The sequence below is a fragment of the Hydra vulgaris genome, chromosome 11 (genome assembly GCF_038396675.1).
Source record: "Hydra vulgaris chromosome 11, alternate assembly HydraT2T_AEP".
Lineage (NCBI taxonomy): Eukaryota > Metazoa > Cnidaria > Hydrozoa > Anthoathecata > Hydridae > Hydra > Hydra vulgaris.
The window spans coordinates 43,289,867-43,314,752 of NC_088930.1; the positions used below are offsets into that span (position 1 = coordinate 43,289,867).

Genomic DNA, 24,886 nt, shown 5'->3' on the forward strand with positions numbered 1-24,886 from the left:
ATGTGACATAAAAAATGCATTATTTTTTTAAAATGCAACACTTGTAATTTAAATATTTTAAAAAATTATTTGATTTTTTTATGTCCAAAAAGTACATTTTTTAAAGCCAAAAACTAAATTACATTATAAAGTGAAATATTTTGTCAAATTTTATTATTTAATAATTTATCATCATCTCATTGTTTTCCTTCTAAGAAATATTTAAAAAAATTTATTTTTTTGGTTGTTACAAACACAGTAACACTCTGTCGTGGTATTCTTAAACTTTGTCATTAGTGAATTTGGAACATTTCACTTATGAAGTGAGCACTTTAACACAACACCACAATTTATAAATCATTACCTTTATTATATAATTAATTTTGTTATCAATATAAATTATGTTATTAATGTATGTGAACATTTAAATCAGATAAAACAACTTGTGAACTTTAATTCAGATAAAACTCAATTTTTTTCAGCCAATCGTTACCGCAATAATTTAGATCTTCCTATATTTATGAACGGTGATGTACTCGATCAGTCATCCACTCTTCATCTTCTAGGGTTAACTCTTGCTTCCAATCTTTCTTGGAAAACATATATCAAATCAGTTGCAAAATTAGCATCTGCTAAGGTTGCATCTCTTTATCGAGCTCGTCACTTTCTTACTTTGGATTCTATTCTCTATCTCTATAAATCTCAAATCTGGCCTTGTATGGAATATTGTTGCCATATCTGGGGCGGTACTTCTAATGATGCTCTTTCTCTTTTAGACAAGGTGCAAAAACGCATTGTAAACATAGTTGGACCTGCTCTAGTAGCCAACCTCCAACCATTATCACATCGTCGTAATGTTGCTTCTCTTTCTCTTTTCTACAAATACTATAATGGGCACTGCTCTAAAGAGCTAGCGTCTCTTGTGCCATCTACTAAAATTCATTCTCGTGTTACTTGTCATTCAATTAAGTGTCATCCTTTTTCTGTAACTGTTCCTAAGTGCTCCAAAAGTGCTTATTCGTCTAGTTTTTTTCCTCGAACATCAGCTCTTTGGAATTCGTTTCCTTCATCTTGCTTTCCTGATTCATATAATTTGCAATCCTTTAAGCTGTCTGTCAATCGTTTCCTTTCAGTAACTTCCAACTTTAATTAGTGGCTGCTTGCAGCCTTGTTGGAAGCGAAGATCTTTAAAAAAAAAAAAATGTCCATATAAATTTGTGTCAGTTGACAATTTATTTATTAAAAATATACTTTTTTTTATTTTATTATGTAGAGGCTTAATTGATTTTAAGTGACTTTTTTTATTTTTTTTTTACTTTATTTATTTAATGCTTCAATGCAATAACAAGAGTCTTTAGATACGTTCAACAAAATATGTTATTAAAATTGTAACATTACTCATGATGCATACCATTTACACCTTGTACTTTTTGAATCCACTTTTTATTTTTCTAATGTAAATGTCATATGTTCATATGATATTGAAGATACCGAAATTACTAATGCAATTAATTTGGATTCAGCTACTATTTTTCATTTTAAGTGGTCAAATGCATCGTCATTGTCAAACATTTTGATTAAATATTGTAGTTATATTGGTGGCGTTATTTCTTTTATCAAGATTTTGTCAATTATTTCAAGGTTAGAATTAAAGTCATTTTTGTCAAGCATGTTGATTAAGAATTTTTTAAGATTTAAGAATTTTGTCATCATTGAGATATGTAGTAGAGTAAATTTCAATGACACCAGATTTAAAATATTACGGAAATTTTTATTATTAAAACAGATTTAAAATATTATTACGGAAATTTTGGATAAATGTTTGAGTTTGGTTTTACTTGTACATAAGTTTTAGCAGATTTTTAGTGTTTTTGCATTTTTAGTAATTTTTACATTTAACTCATTGTCATGTGTTGCCATGATGATCATCCTATGATTTATTCTTTTTTATTATAGTTATACCTAAGAAAATTTATTTTTTTTCTGGTAAAAAGAGCAACATTTAAAAATTTTAATTTTTTGGTTGTTTACTATATGAACAAACCTTTTTTCACCTGTTTTAACATCATATGTATTATCATAATAGAAAAGTATGTTTATGTGATTTACTCAATTATAGCACCTTTTTATTTTAACCAAGTCACTTGGTACTCAGCATATGTGACCCCCAATGATCTAGTACCTTAAATTATAATCAAACAAAATTAAGTTTAAATATAATTTTTTTTTCAATTTTTTATATTTTTTATTTCAGGCTAATATACTTATGTTGTGGTATCTAATGTGGATTATTGTTAGCAAGCTTAAAAGTGGCACTGGTAGTGAATTTGAAAAATCAAGGTGAGTATATAGTGGTGAATACAATGAGGAAAAAAAAAGAATTTCACTATTTTTTTATAAAATTTTTCAATTTATCTTTCAAAAAATATTAAAAAAATTTCTTGAAATTTAGGAGAGCTGCTCGAAGCTTTTTACTTCTTGCATTTTTACTTGGAGGTGGTTTTATTTTTGTAAATACTGGACCAAATAACTGTATACCATTTCAATATATTCAAGTTATTCTTATTGCTCCTCAGGTTTTTGTTGTTTTAATATGTACTTTAAAAGTTATTAATTATTATTATTTACATTTTAAAATAATATGTTCCTAATTTGAAATTTCAAACAACATTTATTATTTTTTCTAATTTTATATGAAAGTTATGCACATTTTTTACGATTAAATTTTGACCTTGAAACAAATTTTTTGAACATACATGTTCATAAACTTTGTTCTCATTTTGTTATAATTAAATGTAACTCATAATAAATATGTAGCATGATTGAAGTTTTTTGAAAGTTACGTAAGATTAATGAACATTCATAGCAAAATTGCAATTAATAATTGTAATTCAAGTTTATATTTAATGTTTTGACACACACACACAACATTATTTTTTAAATAAGTATAAACTTCATTTACTAGTTGCTGTATTTTTTCCTTTTTTTTTCCTTATTATCTTTATTTAGTTTGTTTTTTTTTCTCTTTTTTAACTTTTTTTAGCAAACTCTTTTTTGCTATATTCAAATATTATCATTTGGTGAACCATGAAGTAGAACCACAATAATACTGTCAGTATCTATGTGGCTCTATTCCTTTAAACAATATTTTTCATGCTTTAGCTTTTTTGAACAGTTCTAATATTCAAAAGAACTACCGATGACTTACCTGTCTACATCATTATTGGCTCCAGGCTAGGGTGTCCCAAAAAAAAAAAAAGCTCTTAACTAATTTTAGGATTCTTTTTTTGACTGGATGTGCTAGACGTAAAATTTAAGTTTTATGGTTTTACTGCTAAGAAATGTACAGAAAAAATATGCGCTGAAATTTTAAAGAATATTTATTTAATTCGATATTGAATGTTATATATATTTTAAAAGTACATTAATATTCTTAAATTTCACTTACGAAAGTTTGTGAAGTTTTGTACGTGAGAAGGCATGCACTTTGCATTTTACACTCGACATCAGCTTTTGCACAGTCTTTGGCTAAACTTTCTTGGTAGCTCTAATCCATTTATTTTTGAAGTCTTTAATGTTTTTGGCTTCTTTTACATTAAACCTTGGTTTTCTTTTGACAAGAGCCCAATATCTTTCGATAGGACGTAGTTCGGGACAATTTGGTGGATTGCAGTATTTTTCAACAAAATCTACTTTATGTTGTCCAAGCCAGTTTAAAGTTGTCCCAGAGTAGTGACATAATGCAAAATTGGGCCAAAATAACAGGTACCAGTGTGTGTTCTTAAAAACAGCAAAAGATGTTTCTTGAGGCATTCTTTAATGTATATTTTGGTGTTAATTGTTCCCATAGTCACAAAACAAGAACCTCTTTCACCACATTCACAAATTGCTTGCCAAACTAAGAATTTTTTAGCAAATTTTTGCATTTCAATGCATTTATAATTAATTGCTTAATAATATTGGTGTCTTGGAAAAGATCAAAAATATACAGCACAATAAGCTTCATTGCAATAATCAAGACCCTTAAAACAATCAAGACCCTTAAAAAATTTGACAAGATCAATTTGACAATCAAACAAGATTTTTTAGCACATAATTTTTTATAGAGCAGCTTTGAACAACGAATTGTGACATTTTCTTGCTTTTCTTCACGACATTTTCTCTACACTCTTTGTATAGTGGAAGCACTTGTCTTAAAATTATTAGCTAAAGTTCGCACAGAAATTTCCGGTTTTCTGTTTAAGGCATCATTCAATTTTTTACCAAGATCTTGTCTAACAAAACATTTTTTTCTTCCACCAGGATTTCAAAACGTTTTGTTTGATACACCAGAATTTTCAATGAGAAAGTGCAAAATTTTTTCTCGCTTCTTATCTTGATTTGATGACATTTCAATTAAAACTAATTGTTTTGATAACAGAGTTGTTTAAATTTTGAATAACACTAATTCAATGACATTTTAAAACAATTAGCTGTTTAAAATGATGCACGGTTTCTGTAAACACCACATCAGAACACGCGCAGATTTTTTCTGGTACATGTCTTAAGCTGGCTCATTAATACAAAATACAAGTTTGTTATATTTTGAGCAATCAGAACAAGTCAATTAGAATAAATCATATGCATTTGCTACTATTTAAACTTGGTAGTTTACATTTATAAATCTAAAAGTACAAAAACAGACATAAAACTAGTATATGTTAGCAGATAAAAGATTTTATTGTGGTAAAAAAATTCTCAAAAAATAGAACTTTTTAAATAGTTTTCAGGCTCTTTTTTTGATCATACTCTTAGTCAAATTTTTTCTAGACTTTTTAACTAGAAAAAGGACATTTTCATGATGATCTTTATCTCTAGTAGCAGCAAAAAAATCATGAATGAGCTTAATATATTATATTAATAGATATGTTTAAATAATTGAAGAGAAGGTCAATCCTTTATAAATCCTGCTATAGGATTTAAAAAAATTAGGGATAATTGTAATGGTGGGGGAGGGGGAGGGGCACCAAGAGTCATGCCCTTACTTTTTTAAAATTTTTCAAGTTAACTATAAAATATAAATTAAAAAATAAAATTGTTTTTAAAAAATTTGTCTTCCACCGCCTTTCGCCCCATATTAAAATAACTCCGGGATGTCTGTGACTAGCAAGCCAATAGCTGCCTAGTTTGTTTTAGGGTCAACTTGATTCTGGGATATGGTATAACTAATATATAGGTAATTTCTGGCTAATATAATTTTTGGAAAAGGTTATCATATGCAACTTATAATGAAATATATTTGAGTTCATAATAATTTAATATTAAATAAAAATATACACAAATATAAGTCTTATTGGTTTTATATGGTCACAGAAAACATTTTTGAATTATCATTTTTTCACTAAATATGTTGTTCAAGTCTACTTTCTACCCATATGTGATATGTCCAAATTTTCTACATGTTCCATATGGCAAAATCCTTTTTTTACTGGAAATCATTGGATGTGTTCTTACCATCAGTCTGCAGTAAATGGCATATGTATTAATTTGCAAAGACATCTCTCTTGCTTTACAACTTGTTCCTGATTTATAAGTCTTAGTGTATTTATTCCAATTTTCACTTGACTGCTTGGAGTACTTAGTAATAGGTGATCCACCTGTAATCATAATCAGTTCCCAGGCATGTGCACACATTTTATGCAAGTTGGGGCTTAGCATAGTTTATGGAAATGTCTGTTTATAGGATTTTATGAACAACCAGCTTCTTTAATTTTATCAGGATCAACTTTTTCACTAACAACATCAACATGCTGATTAATGCTAATGAGTATATTGAACTTAGATAACAAAGCCGAGAAGCTATATTGGTCCGCTGTTTTAAGAATTACAAAACAGATTGACTTTCTTTCTTTTGGACTAAAAAAACAATCTGCTATTAGTCCATTGTTAGTGTTACCACCACTATAATAAGAAGAATCAAGAAGTATTCCTGTTTTCTCACGTACATTTGGAATAACTTTTCTTTTTGCTGTCTTCAGAGCAGTTTTTACCTTTATGTCCTGCACAGACCATGTCTTGGTTTTTGGCCCACAGTGTAATATAACAAGTATTATATACAACAAAGTAAAGAGGTAGGAACAGGTTTTTTTCAAAAATGCTGTTTTAAGAGTCACCCTAAGAATCACCCACCAATAAATATACTATTTTGCCATCAACTATACTTTCAGAAAATGGTTTACAATTATTTGTAAACCATTTTCTGAAAGAGAATAGCCTGAGTTTTAGGCAATTTTTAGGCAATTAACTCAGAGTTGGTTTTTACACTCTCCCTAGTTTATTTTGCTTTCACTAGAGTAAAAGGCCTAGTAAATTAATGGAGTTAGGTGTTGGATTAGTCCAGATTACTTGGTTTTTTGAATCTTTAATTTCAAGAGGACACCAAAAGAAACAAATATAGTTTGTTCCCTTTAAGCCTGCATCCAGATCAGAAAACTGATGACGATGGTTGTGATTTCCATAAACCATAACCATAAACCATAAAGTCCAAATTTACCCTCTACATGTAAAGAATGATTTTCACATAACCCGAATATATCAAGTAGAGATTCAACAGTGTCTTTTATAACATTGTTCACATGGGATGAAGTTTGCTTGTCATCACTGCTCAATTCTTTGCTAGCAAAGTACATTTAAAGGTATCTACATCATTCCTTGTTGGCAACTTTAGTTTTGGGAGAAGCTCAAGTCTCAGCTCCTGGGGAAATATATAAAATTTAAATGCACAATTATAAAAACAATTAATTGCAATAGTATTTGATTGCATATTTTACCTGATATTTATTTATAGATATATCTAAGTTGTAGATCAAATCAGTTGCTTCCTGTACTGATATTGTTGGAAGTTTTACTCTTCCTCCTTCCCTCATCTTTTTTCACATCTTTAAACAACTTCTTTCAGGTATTCTGACTTATCTACTCCCTGTTCTTTTGCATGTTTTTCCACAAAATCCACAAAATCATCCAGAATTTTGTTGTAGGTACAACATCAGGTTAATCACTGAGTTAAATGATAATGTATTATAAAAAGTAAAAAAATAGCTACTGGGTGTCCCAAATAACACGTTGCTTAAGAAATTTAAATAAATGTCAACAGCTAAATTTTTACCCTAGTCTTTTTGATTTCCGTCCTCTTTTAGCTTGTGGAGCTCCCTCTTCTTCTAAATCAGGGGATGATAATGATGTTGTTGCAGGTAGATTTCCAGGCAGTTTTATTCCAACTTCGTTTCTTCAAGTTTCTGATTCATCTTCTATTTTTTCAAATTTTTATTTTTCCAATGAACTTAATACGATGTTCAAGGTTAGTAAAATTTCTTCTAATTCTTCTTTTTTTATTAATAACATTTTGTCACATGTTATCAACAGGTATTCCTGAATCGTCTGTGAAAGTTGATTTTCATAATTATTCAACCTCGAATATTAACTCGTACAAACAATTAAAATTCAAATTTAAATGGAATTTTTACATATAAAAATTCCATTTAAATTTGAAGAAATTCTGTATTGTCACACAATTTTAATTGTTCTTACAAGTTAATATTCAGGGTTGCGTAGTTACACAATAACGGGGGAAAAAAAGCTGCAAGAGACCGTAAATAAACTCAATTGTTTCTCACAATTTGTGTGAAACGTTTGAGTTTTTTTGCGGCCTCCTGTGACCTTTTTTTTCCCATTATTTTGTTTTTAATCAAATAAGTATATTTTCATATAATTTGGAATTTTTTAGATTTAAACAAAACTGCACAAAACAAATGTTTATTTTTCAATTTTTATTTTTATTTAAGTAATTCACAAATTAAATATAATTTACATACCAGGATAAAAAAAAATTTTTAAATTCATGGAGTAGTTTTTCATGTATAGCATTTAAAATTTTCAATTTGTTTTTCAAATTTTTGAAATTGTTAAAAAATTTGTTAAAAAACAGTATTGGTACAATTTTAAGATAAATATTTTGCGTCACTTTTTTCTTCAATTTTAAACAGCTATAAAAACAAAAAGGTTTGATGAATTTCAAAATTTTTTTTGCAATGCCCTACGCAATATGAATTTACTATTTAAAGTAAATAAATAAAAAGTCAGAAAAATGAATTTTTTCATGTCCTGGGCACACTGTACAGTGGGCACTTCAACGAGTAAATATACCTTAACTTTTCTGTATTTTTTTGCTTTTTCTTTTTCTGTCCCATTATCATCCTTTTTTTAGTTGTTTCACCCATTTTCTCTATAAAATTTTCAATTAATTAGTTTTTTTTTACTAAATTTATTAATTAATGTTATTCATCAATAATATATAAAGTCACAAACTATTTGTTATTCTCTCTCATATCACATTTTTATTAGGTTTGCCGCTACGGCTTTTATAAACATTTACACAAGAATTGCTTTGTGCGCATAATATATCTAAACATATCTGAATGGATTGTGTGTGCACCAATCATTAATAATGTCTATAGGTAATTATGCTAACATTTAAAAATGTTCTGAGGGAGTTCTATCAATTGCTAATAATGTGAATTACTTTTTGTACCAATTATAACATCATAATAAAAATATTGTGCTTGTGCATACCATATTGTCTATAAGTACACAAAACAATAAAATTCAGAATTTACTACCACTTCATTTTAAAACTTAAAAAAAATTTCGAGAATTTTTTTCAATGTTAGTTTACCTACCCCAGGTTGAGAAGGCCACTACAGTCAAGGAGGCTACCTTAGTTATGGTTACAACCCTCTCTCAACTCTAAAATATGAACCTTGACAAATAAGGCTGCTGCGCAAAGAAACAAATTAAGCATGTCTCTGGTACTACCGGGACATGGTGAGGATTGAACTTGGAACTTCTTGCTAATAAGGTGAATGCTCTACAACTACACCACTACCGCATTATTAGGATTATTATTAGCAGTTATTTAGCAGCTATAGAATGGGAATCAATAGAGAGCATATTAAAATCCTAAACAAAGTATTTTTTTAGGATACCCTACTCCAGACCTCTTGAGCAACAGTTTCTATTAAAGCAAAGAATATATTGTTACTAACATTTAGTAACTTACAACTTCACTTTTACAAGCTATTTACAAATCCTTTAACTTTAATGAAACAATAAAACTAAAAATAGAAACGAGCAGTGCTTAAAAAAAAAGATTAGGAATAAAAACACAGTAGTACTTCTTGTTTGCTCATTTGTCATCAGCAAACCATCATAACTTCATTTTTTCAATTACTCTGGAAGTTTTTCAATATACTTGTCAAAAACAAGCTGACTCATTCTTAGCTTATGAAACGAAAGAAAAGATTTATCTTAGTCACCAAAAATTTATCTTTATCATCAGGTTTTTATAAAGGTCAGCAGTTCCAGGAAATTTTAAATCAGCAACCTAACAGTATTTAAAATAAATATTGTTTTAGCTTCGTTTAATGATGGTGTGAGGCACTGTTTCACAAATGAAATGAAAAAATAAAACAGGTTTAAGTTCTGTTCTTGAATATTCTTTTATTTATTAATTCCTCCAACTCATTATCCATTTCATTTTTTGATGTACTGCAGGCTAATTGACCATTGTTGTACATTTATCATTATCTCTATTTAATCTTATCTCCATTATCAACATTTATCCTTATCTTTATTTAAGGTCATAAAATTTAAATCTTATGGCTACTGCGCTATTTCATTATCAATGTTGCATTCCAACAAACATACATAAGATATCTGTTGTTTGATTTTATTATGTCTCATTTTCATTACATCCCTTTTCATCTGGGTCAATTATTTTTGTTCACACTTTCCCTTTTAATATTATTTCTATACTACAAGTTTTGTAAGTCCAATCTAACTTAAAAATCTCCTAAACATTTCCAAAAAATTTTTACAAATTTCTAGTTCCCTGTTTTAAACTGAGGCAAACAAAATCACAAATCACAGCATTATTACCATTTATATTTATTTAATATTCTGGTTTACTTGGAATATTTTCAGTGTGCCATAATTGTTGAAGTATCTGCTTCTGTGTTGCATTTTTCATCAGTAATAAAAAATATATAAATAAACATTTTATGATAATTTTTTGATAAAATAGTAAAAAAATGACCTAAATCAGATAGCAAATTTATGAAATAACAAGTTCCAAGATGTATTTGTTCGAGAGAATGATTTTTATTTTTGCCAGCATTTGTGCCTAGAATCAATAAAAATTTGGATTTTGATATAATTTTATACAAAAATATTCTTAATAGATTGGAACATTTAAATATAAGAAATTGTGTGGAGCAGATCTTATAAGCACAATTTTTTAAGAATAAATTTATAAAAAATTGTGCGTATGGAATAGCTCTACTGCTTGCACATTTATTTAAAGCTTCCATTGAGTTTAGTGAGCTACCTGTTCAGCGGAAGTCAGCCAATATTAGTCCTCAATTTAAAAATGAAGTAAACTGTCGCCATTAAATTATTATCCAATTTCACTCACTTCTCTATCTTTTAAAATTTTAAAAGGTTGTGCAAGATTAAATTATGAATTTTCTAAATGCAAATAATTTTCTTTTGAAAAATTAACATGGCTTTGTTAAAAAAAGATTTTGTTAAACTAACCTCATTGAAACATTATTTATATTTGTATTATTTATCGTATTATTTATCTCAGAATATACAGATGTAATTTAATTAGACTTTGCAAAATCATTTGATTTGGTGCCCCATAAAAGACTACAGATAAAACTTTAATGTTATGGAGTTTCTGGTACATTGTTAAAATGGATTGAAACATTTCTAAAAAATAGAAGACAAAGAGTTATCATGGGAAATATTGACTCATCTCAGAAGAATATATTTAGTGGTGTGCCGCAGGGCCAATTTATATTAATAGTTTGCTTTTTTTTTTCTTCATCAGGGCCAATTTATATTAATAGTTTGCACTTTGTAAATATTTCAAAGGTGTGTGCTGATGATGCAAAAGTATTATTAAGGTTGATTTTGAAACAAGTGTTCAAAAGCATTATTAAACACCTCTAAAAATTAAAGTTTAATTTTTAGAGGTGTTTAATAATGCTTTTTGGTAAAAATAATCCAAAAAGAATTTATTTTATGCAAAATATACCAAAATATATAAAGTATAGCTGTTGCTGAAAAAGATCTTGGTGTAGTATTTACTTCTGACTTAAAATGGAAAAAATCAAATAACTCTATGTGCAAGTAAAGCAAATAAAGTTTTGGGTTTGTTGAGGATTTTGTTAGGTTTAAACCTTTTTTTATAGTGAATTACTAAAAGTTATATACACAACTTTTGTAATACCTTTAATTGAATTTGCTGTATTTGTGTGGTCTCCATGTTCTAAAAATGAAATTAATTTCTTAGAAAAGGTACAGCATCAGAGACGTATTTAGGGAGGGGCCAGGTGGGCTTTGGCCCCAGGCACCAAGTTCCAATAGGGCGCCAGCCGTCAGAATGGAAAATTGTAAAACAGTTATTTCATATCATATTTGCGAAAATTTTTATTTTATTATTATGTCCATAGGTCGACTCATAGACCTACTTATTATCAAAATTTTTTATCAAAAATATCATTCAAAAGACAATAAAAGTCCTCTTGCAAATTATAAATAATTATGCGCAAATTGTTCATGCGAAAACGTTGACCTAGTAAAAAACGTCACGTTGGTCATTTTGATCCTTTTTTAGCACAGCATTTTGAGAAGTTTGGCAATAAAGTAAAACGTTCAACATACCTATACGTTCAATGTACCTATTTTTTAATATATATAAGTAGTTCATAGGTAGATAATGGCAGACAATGTTATACAACAAATGGTAAAAGAAGAGAAATAAACTTTAAAATTTGAAACTCTTTAAGGATTAACACATATGCTATTATTGATAAACTAAATTTTGAACTAGAAAGAAGAAAGTTATGCTATATTGAAGTCAATAAAAAGTTTAATTTTTTTCAAATAATACAACTATTTTTTCAAATAACAAAAACCAGAAATACTTCAGAATATATATAAAAAAGAGATCTATCATCTTCATTTGCTAATGAGTGTATACAATTCAGAAGTTATTTAATGAGTTTAACTGAAAACATAACACATAAAACTATAATAGATATTTGCCAAATGATCAGAACTATGTAACTAAAGCATGTACACGAAATAAATGTAGAAAATAAAGAAAAATTTTTTCAGTGGTTTTATTAACGTGTTACAACATTTTGTGGTTTCAAAAATATGTGTTAGTTTTTCGATTTAACTTAAAATTGGTTTAAAAAATGACAAAAGAAGAAGACATAAGAGAAAAAATTATGCACAAATACTTGGAAAATCCCAATAGTAGCTACAAATAGATAGCAAAAGCGTTGCAAATACATCCATATACCGTTTGTTGAGTAATTCAACATTTTTCTCAAACAAAATTGATCAAATGTAAATCTTAGGTGGAAGAAAGAAGGGTTTTAAAGATAAAAAACAAGTTAGAAAACTGGTTAATAGTTTTAAGATTAACCCGAGCCTTTCACTAAGGAACGCACAAAAATTCATGGACTTTCTCATAGTTTTATTGTAAAAGTTCCAAATAAATATGGTTTACGTTCTTTCTATGCACAAAAAGCGCCCAACTGATTTGAAACTCAACAAAAAAGTAAAACAACCTGTTGCTGAAAATTTTATGACATTTTATTTTTAAATATTTCTGTATTATTGAAGACGATGAAACTTATATCAAGTACGATCATCAGCAAATTCTTGGTGCTTTCTATTATATTGCCAACAATAGAGGAAAAGCAGATAAGAAATTTAAATCCACAAAACAAGACAAGTTCGCTAAAGAGCCTTGATTTGGCAAGCTATTTGCAGTTGTGGCAAAAAATCAACACCTTATATTTCTCAGTCCATATTTTCTGGTCAAATATATGTTAAAGATTGTTTACAAAAACGTCTTTTACTTTTCATGAAATCACACAATAACACACCTGTATTTTGGCCTGATTTAGCTTCAAGTCATTTCCAAACTGCCCAGAATTGAGAGTTATTAAAAAGTACTGGGCTATTATTAAAAAAAGAATAAAAAAATCAAAAAAACTTTGCCGAAACATTAAAGATATTAAAATATCATTTAAAAAAGTATCAAATAGTTTTGATTCTTATCCTGCGTGCAAGCTTATTGGTACCACCTTTTTTTTTTTATGTTTGATCTTCTTATAGTATTGTATTAAAGTTATTACTTGGTTCGAAATAAAAATTGAAGAGTACCTTTTTTTAGTTGTTTTTCTACTTTCACATTTATTTTGTGTACACGCTTTATCCTTAATGCTATATCTACTATTAAATATATTAAAGATATATCTATACTGCCCAATGTACAATTGTTGAGAGATCATTTTCAGCATGAAACAGGGTTAAATTTTATTTGAGGTCGGGAATATGATCGAATAAGTTAGCAATTCTATTTATTGATTCTACATTTACATAATATGATATTAGAAATACATTTGCAAAACAAAACTCACATAGAAAATTATAACTTTTTAATTTTAGTGAGTTAAACTTAATATATATGATTGTATTGAAAATGTTTTTATTTTTTAATAATCACCCCAAATTAAAGTTGACAGTTATTTGTAAAAGAGGGTACTTAAAGGGTTAGTGCCCCAGGGTGCCAAATATATAAATACGTCTCTGTACAGCATTTTGGTACAAGAATAATATTGCCACTAAAAAAACTTATTACGAGAAAAGATGAGACAACATGGGCCTTAAGTTGTAAGATGGATTCGGGGTGACTTGATTCAAATGTTCAAGTTATTTAATGGAATAAAAAAAGTAAATTTAACTAATGAAACTTTGCCAAGAAGTTATTAATCACCAAGTGGTCATCAAATGAAGTATAATTTTGAAATAACTTTTTATAATTTTTGAAATAATTTTTTGCCCCTGCATTATTGGAATCTACTTTCTACTGGTAGTGCTATTTCTATGAACTCTATAAAGCTAAGCTTGTCTTTTTTAAATAAATACAAATAACATTTACATACAGTTTACTTATGTATTTATTTATAGTTAATTAATTAAAGTGCATTCAAGGTTGTCAAGGGGACCAGTCTGTTGGTTACTGCTTAGGTAGGATTGTTAAACGGTCATGGGTAACCGTCATTTGATAAGTTTAAATTTGATTTTATTAATTTTTGAAGTTTAAAATCAATAATCCTAATATAACAATTTAATAATATATATGTGAAAGATGATCTTGAAGATTTTGTTGTTAAAAGTTTCAATAGTTACGATTTTTTTTATCACCATCATAGTTTCTGAAAACATTCAACATAATGTTCAGAAAGTTTTTTGAATTTTTAATTCAGATTCCCACTTTTTATTCCTCAATGATTACTATCGTGTCTAGATAGCTTAGTTGGTTAGAGGATCAAACAAAATGTTAAAACCTGGACTGTTGTGCAGTAGGAGTTCAAATCCAGTCAACTTAATGGTTGAGTAATAGTAGTAGTAGTAGTAATATCATTGAATTAAGAGTTTTTATTGACTGTTCATAAGAACAAGTTTTTCAAAAAAGTTTTTTTCTTGCCATACACTATACATTAGAGTTGATTAGCACCCTAATTAATAAGTTAAGCAGATTTATTGTGGCAACTGTGCAACTTATTATTCAGGATGTCATGCACTATCAATGATTGAGTCAGGCTCTCTAATAATTAAAGAAAAAAAAACTGTAATACTAAAATATAATTAATTAAAAAAAATTAATTAAAAATACTAAACATAAACACCACCAATACCGCAAAGTTGTTTAAATTAATCTTTTAGAACTATTTGTGTTCTTTAAAGTAACCTTTTATTTGTTGAATCTTGTCTCTTGTAAAGTTTACCTGACCTACTTGCTTTTTGTGAGACAAATTTAAATTCAGCTGTTACATCTTTGGACTTAAGTTTTTCTTTGATATGCAAGGACTGCAATAATCACATGATTGGCCTGGGTATATGCCTGTGTATTAATTCATTTATTTATTCTAAAATCAGGTTTGATTTATCTGAGAACTTTTTTATGTGCTTTTGTTTAGTACCTTTCTACTTTGTTACTTGACCCTTGTACTTTGATGCTTCAAGCTTGGGGCTTGATATGGTCAGTGAATTTTAACCCAAAGTAAACTCAGTTGTTTACTAAAATAGTTCTCATATTGGTGAATGGCCACATTCTGTCCATATATTGTATTATTTATATAATTTTTCATCAGATATTTTTTTTTTATTATGCTAATTATTATTTTATTATGTTAATTTTAGTTTTAACTTAAGTAAACTTTTCGTTATTTATATTTGTTTTTCTATAAAATTTTAGTTTAACCAAATAACTTTTTGTGTTCTCATACTAAGTATAAGTGATACAGAAAATACTTTTATTTGGTGTGAGAATTTAAGTTTTGTATTTAACTTGTTTTATATTGAACCCTAAAATAATATTTATAATTGATTTTTTTTTTTTTAATATAAATGTTGATGGACTCTACTTTATAGGGTATTTTTGTTTGCGTACTTCAAGTTTTTATTAGTAAAGAAGTGCGAAGTTCTGCAAGATTAAAGATTAATCGCCTGAAGCTTAAAGCATCTGTAAGTATTACATTGTTTTAAACGTTCTTACTAAGTAAAGAAGCTTAAAAAGTATTGCGTACAATTCAATAAAATAAATGTTTTTTATTTTTTTAGAATAAAATATAAAATTATATTAAATTTTGGTCATTAAGCTGTTACTTTTCAGTCTACAACTGCTACTACTTTCCAAAGTTTAAGCTTTTAGCTATTACTTACTATGATAAACCCTGATTGCATTAGGGTTTATCGGAGTCTTTTTCCTTTTAGATAAGTTACTTTCAGCACCTCATATGAGTCTCACTATTTAATAGTTATTTTGAATTATTCTTCAAATAATCTAAAGTCCCAGAATTTAAAGTTTTGAAGGTTGTCATATATTAAATTTTTTATTAAATGGTTGTTACCATTTTCTTATAGTCTTATAACTTCAAAAGATGAACCTTAGCAAAGGCTGCTACATTAGAAAATATCTGCGGTAGCTCTCAGAGAGGCTGATTTTTTCAACATCTGTAAAATATCAGAGTACCAACAGTGCCATGTTGCCCTTGGATGGTGTCCCTGTTTGTACTTTGGTCAAGCTTTAAGTCAAGTTTTTGGTCAAGCTCTTTAACAAATCCAAAAATATCTAATGTATCAAAAACTATAAAACACAAAAACTACTTGCCTGAACATTTACATTCGTAAGAATTCACCTATTTGTTGGGAAACTAGGTTTGAATCCACAGACTATTTGCTTTCATTTAGCACCACTTAACTCTATCCCCTTACTCTTATTTCTATATTGCTCTCCTTCATTTCAAGACTGCACACTTTTTGATGTTATTTCTAATCAAATTGAACGTTTCTCTTTATCTTTCAGCCAATATCTTTGTTGTTGGTAAATATAATGTTCATCACACTGTATGGTTTGACTCTAATATCTCTTTAGGTGTTAAGTTCCAAAATTTTTGCCTTTCTCAATCTCTAACGCAAGTAGTCAATTTTCCAACTTGCTTTCCAGATAATCCAAATCATTTACCTTCTCTACTCGACTTATGTCTTGTTTCTGATCCTAGTCAGTGCTTAGTTTCTTTACATTTACTTTAAGGTGCTTCTGATCACGTTTTGATCTCTCTAAAGCTATTATCTCTCTTTCATCATTAAAAACCTTCTATCATTGTATCTCTTACATTTAACATAAAGCTGTCTGGGGCTCTTTCCATGATTTTCTTTGTGATGGCCCTTGCATAGAAATCTTTTGTCTTCCTGCTTACAAATGTGCTTCTTATGTAACTTCTTGGATTCAGGCTGGCATGGAACCCTTTTTTTTCTCTCGACAATTCCAAGTCAAACCTCACTCTTCTTCATCTATTGTCAAAACTACTCTCCAGAAAACAAACGTCTGTTTACTATTCCTAGAAACCATTGTATAAAGGTTTTATCTAACGCCAAAGCATGCTATTTTCAGGTCACAAAATCTTGTATTTCAGCCAAAAATTTAGTTCCAGAGAATCTTTAACAGTGTTTATAGTAAGGGCAAATCTATTGTTCCTCCTCTCTTATATGATTCACTTGACTCCACTAATCACATCCTACCTGATATAGCCAACAAACAGGTTGATCGATTGCCTGACATTCAATTTACACCAGCTTCTATATCTAAAGTGATTTTCTGCTTAGACTCTTTTACAGCTTGTGGTTCGTACAACATATTTTTATAGTCTTGTAGAAGTGTTCTCCGAAGCTCACATCTTTTCTTTCAAAACTATTTAAGAAATGCTTATCAGAGTCTTGTTTTCCAGCCTGATGGAAAGCGGCATCTGTTATCCCTATTTTCAAAAATTCTGGAGGGTGATCTACTACTGCTCTAACTAACAACCCGCCTAACTACCATTCCATTAATCTTCTTGCTACAATGAGCAAGGCTTTTGAGTCTTTAATTAATGGACACTTAATCTCTCATCTTAAGTCTAATAATTTACTTTCTGATCATCAATATGGATTTCAATTTAATTGTTGAGAGGTTAGGGGTATCGTACTTGACTTTTTAAAGCCTTTGATAAAGTTTGGCATGCTGGTCTTCTTCATAAGCTCTCTTCTTACAATTTATCAGGTAAAATCTTTAAGATTATTGAACCTTTTTTTATAAATCGTAGTATAAAAATCGTCCTTAATGGACAGCACTCCTATTTATTTCCTGTATTGTCAAGGGTTCCTCAGGGGTTCTGTGACCATATACTGTTTTCAGTTTACATAAAGAATCTTCCAGAAATTCTCATATCTAAGGTGGTATTGTTTGCTACTACCATTGATACTACCATTAATTCTTGTCTTGATAAGAAACCAACACCCTCTGATTGCTTGGAGGAGGCATTTGAACTTGAAAAGGATCTCATTTCTCCTACAGCATGGGGCTCTCAGTGGCTGATGAAATTTAACTCAGATAAAACCCAATTTTTTTTAGCCAATTGTTATCCCAATAATTTACATCTTCTTATATTTATGAACAGTAATATACTCAATGAGTCATCTACCCTTTGTCTTCTAGGATTAACTCTTAACTCCGATCTTTCTTGGAAACCATATATCAAATTCATTGCAAAATTAGAATCTGCTTTGGTTGTATCTCTTTATCGTGCTCCCCACTTTCATACTCTGCATTCTATTCTTTATCACTATAAATCTTAAATCCATCCTTTTATGGAATACTGTTGCCATATCTGAAGTGGATCTCTGAATGATGCTCTTTCTCTTTTAAACAAGGTGCAAAAATGCATTGTAAACATAGTCGGACTCTTGCAGCCAACCTACAATCATTATCACATCGTCATAATGTTGCTTATCTTTCTCTTTTCTATAAATACTATACTGCTCTGAAGAGCTAGCGTCCGTACTGTCTTGTGTCATCTGCTAAAATTCATTCTCGTGTTACTCCTCATTCAACTAAATCTCATCCTTTTACTGCAATTGTTCCTAAGTGCTCCAAATATTTGTCTAGTTTTTTTCCTAGAACATCAGTCCTTTGGAATTTGCTCCTTTTATTTTGTTATCCTGATTCATATAATTTGTAATCTTTTGGGTCATCTGCTGTTCGTCGTTGTTTGCAGCCTTGTTAGAAGTAAACATGTCTAAATATATTTATATATATATATAAAATAGGTAACATACTTTTTAAAAAAATTTTTGGTCGTATTCAGGATCAATAATCAACCTTAAAAACAATTTTTATAGTGTAAAAATATAGGTATACATGTGTCTGTGTGTATAAAGATAAATTTAATCGGTATAAATTTGGACACCAGTTAAATTTATTTAACTGGTGTCGAAATTTGATAGCAAAAACTTTTTCATGTGCCTACATGCCGAAACCAGTTCACTTTTTTTATTTAACAAAGGTTCTTTATGGTATATTGAAATAAAATATTTCTCATTTATGCAAAGATTGCACTTTTTTGAGGATGGGTTATAGGGTTGACATTTTTAAATAATACTCCACTTTATTATCTGTTTAATGCATGCTTCCTTAAGTTTCCAGGTCTCCTTAGAAAGTTTAGTGTCGTTTTTATACCTGACCAAGTTAAATGATTTTATGTGGTTTGCAAACCTGATCTTGATGGAGTTTTCACTAATAGCAATATAACATTTCTTAGCACGATTGACATTAGGTGATGTAAGAGTAGCCTTACAAACAATATTTTAAGTTAGGCATTGATTTTCTAAAGGACACGTAGCTTTCATCTATACAGTTGCATTTTCTAACATCGGTATTTTTATTGCGCAAAATGTGTTGGTTGTGGGACTTAATAATAGTACTGATATTTGGCATGCAGCTGTAACTTATTTTGACGGTGTTTCTGTTAAATATTTTGTGCAGATTTAAAAAGTATTGAGAAAGTATTTGTTGACCATTAATAAATGTCTTTATTTAAAGCAAAGAAAAAAAAATTTTTGTATAAAAAATTACAAAATGTTTTGTTTTTGAATAAATTTTAAATAAAATAATTATAATATAAATTTTTTTAAATTGCTTAGTTTCATTTGCTTTAAATAAAGACTTTTATTAATGATCAATAAATACTTTCTCAATACTTTTTAAATGTGACAACGCCGGTTTTTCCACTGAGGTCTTCATATATATATATATATATATATATGTATATATATATATATATATATATATATATATATATATATATATATATATATATATAATATATATATATTTATATATATATATATATGTATATATATATATATATACACATATATATATGTATATATATATACACATATATATATATATATATGTATAAATATATATATATATATATATATATATATATATATATATATATATATATATATATATACATATACATTGGGTACGCCAAATTATTAGGGACACATTACTTTTTAAGTAATTTTAAAGTTTAAACTACTTTAATGAAAAAATACGTATCTTGTAGTTATTTTTTTATTGTTTTTCTTGTTAGAGAGCTTTGTTTAGAATATAAAACAACATAATTACTTATTCATAGCTATTTATTTTTTTATAAAAAAATTTAACATAACAAAAAGGTAATTTTCCTAATATTTTGTAATGTCACCCTTAGCTACAATAACGGCTTTCAGGCGTTGGGGCATGCTTTTTAGGCAAAATTTTGCATTGTGTTGGAGACTGGGGTTGTTATGCCCTTGGCTGAGGTCACAGACCTTACCATTACATTCACTGGATGTTTAAGCTTTTCCAAATGGCAATTCTGGTGGAATTTTTCTCTTAGATGTTATCGAACAAATTTTTTTTTTTTCAGTTTTTAAGACAGATTTCCCTAATTTTACGGTCGCAACGTGAAGTAATGATCCTTTTTCTGTCACTTTTGCCAAAACGGTCTTGTTCTAGAGGCACATTTGTATCAACTTTTCTTTAATTCGGCTCACTACTGACTTTAAAACGCTTGCAATTACTGCTATCTCTCTCTGAGAATGTGTTGATAGAAGAAGTAAGGTTTTTTCCCTACTTTTTTCTTAAGGTTAAGTCTGAACACTTGCACATACTAAAAAATTCAATGAGAGGTGAGAATGGTTACAAGTCAGGATTTATGCATTAAAATTAGCAAAAATAATAAATTTTTAACCATAACTAATTGAACTATTGACAAATACTTAGGTTTCAATAGTTCTGAACTCGACAAACTTGCAAAAAGTTGTTCCAAAAATAAATAATTGAAATCAATTTTGAACTTAGTCCAACCACACTTTTCATCAGTTAACAGCTATTTGAGTAATAACCTAACTTTCTGACAGATAGGGTGGACTGACACAATTGCCACAAATTTAAAAAAATTATAATTATATTAGTAACTAAAACACACACAAAAAATATTTAACCTGATTTATGTAATTAAAAAAAAACAACTACTATTTAAATTTACAATTATCTTATTATGCAAGAAATATTGTTTTAAATTTTTTTTTTTTACTCGTAAAATTTTTTGGATGTTGCCATATGGCAACATTGGGAAGATAAGAGACAAAATTACAATATTATAAAATTTGTACTTTATATAAGAAATATGTAACAAATATAATAAAATATATTTTTTATATTGCATATTATTAAACAAAAATATAATTAAACATTTATAAACTATTACACAAAAATTTAATATAACAAAAATTATTGTTTAGTATGGTAATCCATAAAACCATTTTTGTTGTTGTTGAAGCACAACTCTACATTACATTTTACACATTTTATTCTTGTTTTAGTTCTATATAGTTGGATTAACATATTCATTAAATTCGCCTCCCATGAACTTATTATATTATTTTACAACTGCTGGACTTGTAATCTGGATATCTAATTGCGACTGACCGCCTCTTTGCAATGTCAACGGGTTCTACTCCCACGTAAGTTGACACCAGGTGCACAGGTTTGTTGTCCAGCCATTTTACAACTACAATCCCGTTTTTTCCGTCATATGAAACATCGTAAGAACGCCTGCCATTTTTTTTTCAACACTTTTTCTTCTTGAAAAAAACAGCCGGGGAACCGATTAGTTCGGATGGTTCCTGTAGCTAAAAAAATAAGCACTTTAAAATTTTTATGTTCCGGCAATTTTTATACTGGACGAAGTACAATATCTCCACTAATGCCCAAAATTCCCTCTCCCTTTCGATACTTTTGCCTGTATAAATTTCAAACTGGTATACAAAACCGCTTGCTCCACAACGGAAAAATTCTTTTATTCCCAATTTGTGGAGCTTTTTTTTTAAAATATTGCTTCATAGAACTTCTTCCCTTGAATGGTACAACAAGTTCATCTACAGCATTGTATTGCTCTGGTTCTATTTCGCTCAAATTAGTAGCAAATGCATCAATGAATGGCTGTATTTTGAATAATTTGTCATCATTTTTATCTTTAAAACTATCATTTAGGTGGAAGTAGCTTTGTAATACTTCAAATCTATTGCGAGGCATAATATCCGCAACTATATCATATCTTGTCTATGTGCCCAGAACATTCTATAAGATGGCTTTTGTGCGATACCAGTCAGCAAATGAATAGCCAAAAATTGTTCGATTTCATTTTTATTAGTGTTGATGGAATTTCCTGCTTTTTGTACCGAATGTAAATTTGTTTGGAATACCATATCATCGATTATTTTGTCGTCAACAAACATTTTAAAATATTCCGAAGGTGTTAAAATTTCCTCTGGCGGATCGGTATACTTTATTGAAGTATGCTATTGAAATATAAATATACTTCATTGAAAGTAGTATCGACTTTTGATATCTTTCTTTTTCCATGTAGTGTCATATTTTTTGAATTTTTTTTTATTAGATTTGTTTTATTGAGCTTCATCTTGTGCTTCCTGTACCTCTTCCATATTTTCCGTCATATCGTTTTCATATAATTCATTTTGCATCAAAGTTTCTTCTTCCACCGTTTTTTCTATTATTTTGTTTTGTAACAAACATTCTTACTCTTCTTCTGTATCAGGTAAGTCTTCTACGTCAAAATCCTTTAATAATTTCCAATGATCTTCTGTCATTTCATCTAAATTAATTTTCCTATTTTCATTTATCTAAAAATTATAAATTACATAATATAAATGTGAAAAAATGAGAAATGAGACCAAAATAAGCAAAAATAATTGTTTGCAAATAATAAACAGGAGTACAAATGCAAAACAAGCAAAAACAATAATGTTCACAAATAATAAACGAGAATATAAATGCGAAAAAATTAAATATGAGACCAAAACAAGCAAAAATAATTATGTTTACAAATAATAAACGGGAATTTAAAAATAAAATCGTAATAAAAAATATATATATATATAATCATAACTTCCTAGTGTATCCAAATGACAACACAAATATTTTGTACTAATTTCCGTGTGTAATAATAAAAAAAATATATATTATATATAATAATTCAAAGAACTTACCTTTGGCGAGTAAAAAATATTTTTCTTTACTTTATACAAATTAAATGAATAAAAATAACACGACAAAAGCAATGAAAATGGCGACATGCAAAAACGTTACAATGACATTCAATATTTTCAAAAAAACTATTGCGAATCGGCGCGTTCATTTTTAAATTGCACGTTGGCATCTAGTAGGAAGTAGCAAAACTTAAGTATTACTTAAAATTAAAAAAAAAAGAATAGAAAACAGGGTTTGATTTTTGAATTTAAAGTTTGTGTTGCCAAATGGCAATATTGGGAAAGAAAAGGTTGAAAACAATTTATTTGCTCGCAAAAATCTTTTAATTTTAAAATTTCTTCAAAAGTAAAGTGTCACAAATAATTTGGCAACCCACTCTATATGTATATATCTATAACCATAAAAAATAAGTTTTAAAGTAAGAAACTCAAAACTTGTAGAATTTATCCTACTTTTTTAATGTTTTTAGATTGGGCGGTCTACTTCTAAATCAACAAAAGGAACGACATCGACAAGTATCAAAAAGAGAATCAGTTCTGGACTTTTTGTTCGTAAAACATCTAATTCAAAGATTAATGGACCTCAGCCAATGGTTAATACAAGTTCAAATGTGGTAGATAACGTTAATTTACAAACGTGCCATAGTAAAAATGACTTACCAACACCAGGAGCACAAAATGAGGCATTTGTAAACGAATTGCAATAAATTACTACTTGCGCTTTCATTTACCTGATGGTTTTATAATTTAATACGTAAAAGTTATTGAAGTACGCATTCAATTAAGTGTAGCACGCAGCGTATTAACACTCATAAAATATTGAAGCAGACAGCTTTATACCCGGGTACTCACATTCTGTGAAATTTTTTTTTTTTAAAAAGTCATGTGAGAAATTTCTAATCAATGAAATGTCTCATTAACATCCCATTGGTTGTATCTTATAATCATCCAAGTAATAAAGCTTATACTTTTCTTAGTGATTAGATATTTTTCTTTCTAATTCAATGCATATGGCATTTCTCAGATGTTCCAAATGTCAGTTAAAATAAGCTGATACACAATAAACACTTGATATCTGAATCAATATAGCACGTGTAAATAAATTATGTATGTATATACATGCAATTATTTACCTATAAATATTTATGTGTTGATATTATAATATTAATTTTACGGTAACAATAATATTTACTATTAAAATTATTTTAATAATAAAATAAACTGGAATAATTACTATTAACTCTTGTATTACTTTTTTTGTGTGTGTGTCTGTGCGTGTGTATATCAATATTAAAAAATTTTATTATTTCTATAATAAAATTAGTAAAACCACAAAGTTTTTAGATGAGCTTCAGTAAAGCAGTTATTGTTCTTAATTCTAAAGATTATAAATAACAAGTAAAGATTATATATAAGAAAGTATGTGCTAGTGGTGTAGAGCGCTCGCTTCATTAACGAGAAGTTTCGAGTTTGATCCCACTCACGTTCCTGGAATTACCGCGTTCAACTTGTTTTTCCAAGCAGTGACCTTGTTTGTCAGGATTCGTGTGTCGGAGTTTACAGAGTTGAGAGAGGGTTATAACCACAACTAAGTAGCCTCCTTGTCTGTAGTGGCCTTCTTGGCCTTGGGGAGGTGAGTTAACAAAAAAAAAAAACTATTAACTAGTTTTTTGTTTACTCTCAAAGTTTTATTTAATTCATGCAATGTTAGTATTATTTATAATACTAACATGGTATGAATTAAATAAGCTGGCTAGGGGCCCTGGGCATACAATAACATATGTAAATATAATAGTAATGACTTTTTGATTTATAGAAAGTATTTAAGATGGTCATTGGAATC

General features: G+C 28.5%; 1 protein-coding gene across 2 annotated transcripts in view; it reads left to right on the forward strand.

Moving 5' to 3' along the window:
- The window catches only part of LOC105846969 (corticotropin-releasing factor receptor 2), a 111,004-nt gene extending 86,721 nt beyond the window's left edge, over window positions 1-24,283 (forward strand). The window contains exons 10-14 of one of the 2 annotated variants that reach the window (XM_065808917.1): window positions 2,234-2,319; window positions 2,432-2,555; window positions 8,359-8,471; window positions 15,535-15,627; window positions 23,514-23,569. In XM_065808917.1, coding sequence (XP_065664989.1) covers window positions 2,234-2,319; window positions 2,432-2,555; window positions 8,359-8,471; window positions 15,535-15,598 — 387 coding nt within the window. In that variant the 3' untranslated portion in view covers window positions 15,599-15,627; window positions 23,514-23,569. Of the gene's footprint in view, window positions 1-2,233; window positions 2,320-2,431; window positions 2,556-8,358; window positions 8,472-15,534; window positions 15,628-23,513 lie in introns of both variants that reach the window. The other variant, XM_065808916.1, reaches the window with a different exon arrangement.
- Window positions 24,284-24,886: the final 603 nt, after the last annotated feature.